Below are 7,474 nucleotides of genomic sequence, written 5' to 3'. Positions count from 1 at the left end.
TGTCTCTAAAACTAGGAAATTATTCACTTCCTTTTTTAAGGAACCTTCTCTGTCAGATTGCTCTTTTTTGCTACAGGAAATTTGGAATACATTAAGAAATTACAAGGAAAGGAACTGTACAATGAACTGGTAGTGCAAACACTTTGCTAACAAGGAAGAATGCGAGCTACAGATGTGCAAAAAGTTATTCAAATTCACCTGAATTGCAAAAGAAGAACCCCACAAGGCCAGACAACACACAAAGGAGCTGGCTACTTGATGGAGAGAATGGTTTGATGAGAAAGGTAAATGTTTGCCCATCTGTGACTTTGGCAGCCTGGGTCCTGCACCAATCCACATAATCAGTCATAATACTAATTCTTGCAATAGTTGTCTCTTTTATTTACTGTCATCTGCTTCTCTTATGGGCCAGCCTCTTCCAAATGACGACTTGTCTGAATAATCTGTCCCTGGCCAGCACTGAGATCAGACAGAATGGATGGTGCACTGGCATATCAGTGGTAAGTATCTACTTAGTGGGTTAGCCAAATGTCTATCTCCATTTCTTCCTTGAACAAAACTCCTATGCCTCCTGTAAAATGGCAAATTAATGCTAAGATTTCCCATAAAAGATGGGAGGGGCTGAAATAATCTTTTGGTGGAAAGCAAAGTTTTTTTATGGTACGGGTTGTTCCACGCTTTGCTTTTTTAATTAAGTTCCTTCCTGTTGCAGCTAATGTGCTCCCACACAGACACCATCCCATATAAAAGGTTAATCTCCTTCCAGTCAGGCCAATCAGGTTTGGTCCACCCTGTGATTTATCTGGCTGCTGTCACATATCCTGATGCCATTTAGTAAAGAGGTGAAATGACTTCTTCTCTTCTTCTCTTCCTCTGCAAAACCTTGAGTTTTACAGCAGCATCACTGAGAATGCTTTCCCCTTCCCCTGTAATCTTGCCATCTCCTGCCAGTCTCCTTTTCTTAGTCTCTGCCAGGTTCTCCAAGAAGCATCTGAAAAAGACAGGCTGCCATGTGTTACAAGGGAACCTCAGAGCTCCCCCACTGGAGACTGCAGTTATGCTCAGCCCCTTCCACTCTTTTCTCTCCAATCAATTGCAGGACCAGCACTCACAACACCTTTCCTCTATTTTCTGCATTTTCTCATTTGCTCAGAGATTTCTTTTGGTTGTTTTTTCCTGTTTTCTCTCCAGTTTTCCATGCAGGCTCTCCCAGGGACTCTGTTCATTGGTAAGCCGTCAGAAGGTAATCCAGAATTCATTCACATCCTCTTGATTTTCACGAACTGGCAGATAAATGTTTTAATCTTCGTTTTCTGGAGTTTACACATCATAGGTTTTCAGCATCTGTAACTGCACTGTTTTTCTCTTTTTTGTGCCTGAGCATTCCTCTTTCTGCAGAAACATTCTTGCTCAATTTCCTTAAAAAGACAGCTCTTCCCATCTGGCAATTTAGCATGAAGTGAGTTGATATTATGGCAGGTGCATTTGCTACTCAAAAGCCTTCCAAAGAAGGACTGGGCAAAAGGCACTGTGCCAGGTAGGTGCTTTCTTCAAACTAGTGCCATATGGATCATTCTAAACTGGAATTCACATGGCTGCAGACTTTTTCCCTGCTGACAGAATACCTGAAAGATCAGAAGCACGTCTGAAGTGCAGCCTGTGTGCTAAGGATAGGTCTCGAAAGACTGGTGATGGATGATGGTCAACACCTCTCACAAAATGTTGTTGCTGATGGGAAATCATTCCTTAACCAAGCAGGGTTCCTACAGAGTCAAAGAGATTTAATATCTGGATTCAGTTCTATTCACCTCTTCATCTGGAAATCAAGAAAAATCATCACAGATGAAATTCAAAGAAGATATCTAGTTTGACAGAGCTGAAAATAATGAGTGGGACAAGATAAACATGCAGATGCTTGGTGGCTTATTGAGGAGAAAAAATTTACAGCCAGAACTAAGAAACATCAGTGCCTAAGAGAGCATTGTAAAGAGCAAGAGATGTTTTCTTTCCTGAAAAGCATGCACTCATAGAAAGATTTTCTGTCATAGTTATTGTGGCTGAAGAGCTGAGCTTGTGGCTCTAGTGCAACAACATGTCAAAGAACAGATTAAGGTGGCCCTTAGAGAGACAAAAGAACAGCAAGACGAACAGTTCTGGTTTCTGCGAGCAGACCTGATGAAATGGGTACAACACAGTGTTGTCAGCTTATCTGATGTCCACATCCTTTAAGGACTTCTACTAAACTGAAGAGAAAATGTAAGTGATCTGCAGAGCAATAACCAGTACAGGAGGAATATCTCCCAGAGACCAATTTTAAAATCTACAGATCCAGCTTGTGAAAGATGACTGACACGGTCCTTCCCACACAGTTTGATTCTGGCAAAACCTGAGACCAGTAAATCCTGCATCTCTTGCTTCAGGCTTTTCGCATTACATTCACATCAAGCTCTTCAGTCAAACATCAGTTATTGGGCAGTGTAACAGTGTCAGAGGCATATGAGATAGCAGCAAATGGTGTAAATGAACAAAAGCTGCACCTGTGTCTGGAATAACACCAGAGACCAAACAAGAAAACATAATCTCTTGTGGACAGAGATGTCTGATTCTTACTACTCTCACTACCATCTTCTGTAGATTTCTTGTGTCTGCTTCTCATTGCATATTTTCAGTTTCCCCTATTGAGAAATGGCTTGTACCTTTTCTTGGCTGGCCTTTTCTGGGAAACAGAGGAGACCGGCACCTGCCAGCTGCCAGCACAGCTGTTCTCTTGGCAGGACTCACAACCATCCCTCTTGGCTACCATATGTCCTCTGTGCTCTCTTCTCCCTTCTCACGATCCTTCAAAAGACAAATAAGGCCCATCTCACTCTCAAGAGAGATTCATAGAAGCTGCTGAGCTTCCTACTGTGACAGAAAGCCTCGGTAAACCTCAGCACTGTGCACACTCTGCCTTAGACCACACACACGTGAGCACATCCTACTTATTATTCAGTATTCTGACCACTGTTACATTTTGTCCTGGGCAATAGTAGAAGGTAGATTTGCTGTACATAAAATCTGCAACAGAAGACATCAAGAAAAAAGGTAATGTGAATTAACCTGTCTTCATTTCTATTTTTAGTATGGTAAGTAGGAGTTAGTGATAAGCAATAGTGATTAGAAGGAACCTTCCCTACACTATCTATACAGCTTTTCTCTTCTACAATTACATAATGCAACTTGCAAAATTAGTTATCTGTCAGAGGACTAGAAACACACTTCCCACACACCCACCAAGTGCCTGCCTCCTCTCTGCTCTCTACAGAGGATTCTTTGATTTTTTTTTTCTGAGATTAAGAAAAGAACAAGGTTTCAGTTGAATGAGAGTTGAGTGGCATCTGTGCTTAGTGACATCAGTTTTAATGATTGTTGGATGAAATGAAAATGCTTTAATTCAGTAATCAGTCTCCCAGTGGAAACTGTGGGCTTTTTTAAACATTATGTGTTTAATTCTGTTTCTGACTTAAAGAGACTGTCTCTGATGAGCACAGGAGAGAAGTACTTGTGATACAAGTCTAAGGAAGTGGAAGCTTCCGCTAAGAGACACAGCTACCTAGTGATATCTGCTTTTTACATCTGGAGAACACTGCTGTGTGGGTAGCACCTCACTGGCAGAGCTACCTGAAGAAAAGCAAGAGACTCTGCACCCTGAGAGCAAAGAAGATTCTTCAGCTCATCTGAGAGGAAAGGAGGAGAAAAGGTAAAATTCATGAAATGCAATTGCTCAAACATTTTCATATCATGTACACTCATGATATGTGTGAATGTAATACTTTTTCATTTACCTTTTATAGCTGCTCAGGTAATTTTTTAAAGCAGTTTTAAGAATTCTTGCATCATCAGACGTGGTTGTAGTCTGTGAGCACATATTTTTAAGTATTCAAATGTATTATGCTGAACCTAGACTAAATTCAGGTATGTCTGGGTGCAGTTGCTGTAAAGCTGTCTTTTCTACACCACTGGTGTCAAACAGTTCTGTCCTTGTGACTTGTAAATCCTCTCTGTGTAGAATGGAATGGAACTGTAGGCTGGAAAGGTGTCATGCTTGGGAACACACACAGTAGGTCTCAGATTAATGATTATCAATGTTTGCTGGTACATAGCAGCAACACACAGGACTAAGAGAAGTAAATCTAAGAAACTCACTTCTCTTCTGCTTTACATTCATAAAATGAAGACAAAGGGGAAGAAAATAACATAGGCTTAGAGTTCTGATACGACAGGCTAAAAAAATGCCACTTGTGATGTGAATAACACACACAAGTAAGAACAAAACTCAGACTTAAATTTCTGGTATGTTAAGCTAAAAAAATGATGCTGTGATATGAATAACACACAAACTCGTAAGTCAGCAAGATATTTTCCCTGTGTCCAACTTACATCACTTACAACTCTATATCTGCCTATTAGAAAAGAACATAAATATCAAGATGACAAATTCCTGTTAATCATTTAGCCACTGAAAATAAGCCCTTATTGAAAGCTCATGACAACTTTCAGTAGAGGTAATTTCATAAGAAAAGTCTGATGAATGTTTATCACTGTCTTCCTATGGTGGGTGACATATACCTGATGGGAAAAGTGGGTTAGTGAAATTCTGAGCTGCTATGAACAGTGAGTTTTCTTTTTACTTTGCTCTACATTGAACTTAACTCTCTCTGATTTGACACTGATGTGGCCCACACCTTTCACTCCTATTTGCTTTCCTGTCATCCATTTGAACATCCCTTTGTGCTCGACATGCAAGTTGCACAGCACTGCAAGGACGAAGCACATGCATGTTAAGGACAATACCTTGCTCAAATGTGCACATGCATCCATCCCATAATGCTTACATAATGTCTGAGAACCTGCAGTGAGTCGTGTCCTGAGCTGTCACTTCTGATTCAGGTTTGTGGAGTAACCATGTGGTCTTGATGCACTGAAAGCCACTGACATTTTTATATTCTGACATTTTTATATTCTTCCCTTCTCAGAACTGGGGGAAAAAACATGAGTTCTTCAAGTACAGAGTCCCTTGAAGTCGAACCCTCAACCTTTTATGACTATTATGATAGTTATTACGATGCTCCAAAACTGTGCAGTAAAGAAGGCGTCAGGAGGTTTGCAGCCTCCTTCCTCCCCGTTCTGTATTCCCTGGTATTCCTGGTCGGGCTCGCTGGAAACATTCTGGTCATCGTGGTCCTCTTCAAATACAAGAGGCTGAGGAGCATGACTGATGTGTACCTGCTAAACCTCGCCATCTCAGATTTGCTCTTCGTTTTATCCTTGCCATTCTGGTCTTATTTCACAGTAGACCAATGGGTTTTTGGGACTCCCTGGTGTAAAATCATTTCGTGGATCTACCTGGTTGGGTTTTACAGTGGGATATTTTTTATTATGCTTATGAGCATAGACAGATACCTGGCAATTGTTCGTGCAGTGCTTTCCTTGAAAGCAAGGACCACCTTCCATGGCTTTATTACTAGCCTTGTTGTGTGGCTAGTAGCTCTTTCAGCCTCAGTCCCCGAGCTTGTATTTAGAGAGTCTTTTAATGAACATAATTTTACTACCTGCAAGCCGAGATTTACAGGCAATTTCACAACATGGAAGCTTTTTTCCACTTTGGAAGTCAACATTTTAGGGCTCCTAATCCCTTTTATAATTATGACATTTTGCTACTCCATGATCATTAAAACATTAGTTCACTGTAGAAATGACAAAAAGAATAAGGCTGTGAAGATGATTTTTGTTGTCATGATTGTGTTTTTCTTTTTTTGGACCCCCTACAACATTGTTATTTTCTTACAACTGCTGGAATTTATGGGAGTCATTAAAGACTGTCAAGTGAGCAGGAATCTGGACTATGCTTTCCAGGTAACGGAAATCCTCGGCCTTTTTCACTGCTGCCTCAACCCAGTCATCTACTTCTTCATGGGGGAGAAATTCAAGAAGTACCTGAAGATGCTCTTTAAGAACTGGCAGCTACCAGGGTATTTCTGCAAGTGGTGTGGAGTTCACATCACTTACCACACTGAATCTACCAGTTCATTCCACACACAGTCTACAGGAGACCAAGACGCTCTGTAAAACATTTCAGACCAGCCACTGAACTCAGCAGCAAGCAAACTGACAACAAACAGCAGGAACTTTGAAAAGCAGGAATTTTGAAAAGCTAAGCAAATGTAGACACATTTAACAATAAGCTAGTGCCGGAGAATTACTTACTTCAGCTTTATTTGTGCCTCTAGATTTTCTCAGTATTATGACAGAAGGTGTCCCAAATGTGGAACATGGAGGATGGACATGCAAGGTTTCTCTGCTGTGATTACAAATCACTGCTCAGCTCTGTGCAAAGCAGTGCACTGTGTGCCTTCTTTGTCACCAGCATCAGTAGATTGGCCTGCATGGAGGGGCAGAGGTGAGACGGCACCTTGTCATCAGCACACGCACTTGGAATACATATTAATGTACTCAAGAAGAATGATTGTAACCACACTTTTTTATTCTGCAGTTGATCTGTGTAGGACTTGTTCACCTGTGACTCTTAGGCAGCTATTAGCAGTACCTGCTACTTTTAAGTGTTTCATTTCAGGGGGGATGATATATCTCCTGTCGTTAAGAAAAAGCACAAAATATATTCTCTACGTGCACAAAGACTCAAAGCAAAGCCATTACTTTTCATTGTAGGTGCATTTTCTTTCAGGTTGACATATATGCCTATATGTAGGTGTATATATAGGAATTTTGAATTACTTTATCACCGTAATTCAGAATAGCATGTCTGTATTTTAATGAAAATGGAAAATATTTTGAATATTTTTGAATAAAAGTGTTTAAAAAACCTTATTTTCCAGCATGCATCAATACATTTGAAGCATCTTGGTTAAAAGTACATATTTTAAAATCAATGCCGTTTCTTCCAAAAGTACTTAACCCCAAAACTTGATTTTCATTCACTGGAGATGTATCTGGCAAAACAAAAGAAAGTAAAAACAGAGATTGTGTACAAAGGGCATGTCATAACTTAGAAACCACACATAGCATCCTTGCATTTGATAACAGCACAATGCAATCAGTGTGTAGCCAGTAGCTGCTCACAGGATATTAATTCATCAGCAATCTGTAACAGGAAGGAAACTCACACAGCAGTGTTTAGATTTTGGCATAAAAATGATTTTAAAATAGGCAAAATTAGTAATGTGGTGGCAGAAAAATTAAGAGTTGAAAAATATGTATTAGAATATATTTCTGGTGTGTCTTTTTGCTGGAAAACAACAATTCATATTTCTTACTATAAAAGATGAATTTTATAGTAAGAGATGAATTATTTTCTTACACTGTCAGTAATAAAGGGCCTGCTCAACATTTAGCCAAGGCTGCAAAGAGCAAACAAGGCATTAAAATGTATCAGGAAAGGGCTGAAGAAGAAATGTAAAAATATTGTAGTGCCATT

At 40.0% G+C, this 7,474-nt stretch overlaps 1 protein-coding gene across 1 annotated transcript; it reads left to right on the top strand.

Moving 5' to 3' along the window:
- Positions 1-2,762: 2,762 nt before the first annotated feature.
- Positions 2,763-7,211, top strand: LOC102063759 (C-C chemokine receptor type 4). Its single transcript, XM_074539916.1, has 3 exons — positions 2,763-3,084; positions 3,509-3,739; positions 5,016-7,211. Exon 3 carries the CDS (start codon positions 5,032-5,034, stop codon positions 6,106-6,108), a length of 1,077 nt encoding a protein of 358 aa, XP_074396017.1. The 5' UTR covers positions 2,763-3,084; positions 3,509-3,739; positions 5,016-5,031; the 3' UTR covers positions 6,109-7,211.
- Positions 7,212-7,474: the final 263 nt, after the last annotated feature.

This window comes from Zonotrichia albicollis, chromosome 1 (assembly GCF_047830755.1).
Source record: "Zonotrichia albicollis isolate bZonAlb1 chromosome 1, bZonAlb1.hap1, whole genome shotgun sequence".
NCBI lineage: Eukaryota > Metazoa > Chordata > Aves > Passeriformes > Passerellidae > Zonotrichia > Zonotrichia albicollis.
Note: the sequence above shows the minus strand (reverse complement) of the source record. Positions and strands in the feature narration are given on the sequence as shown.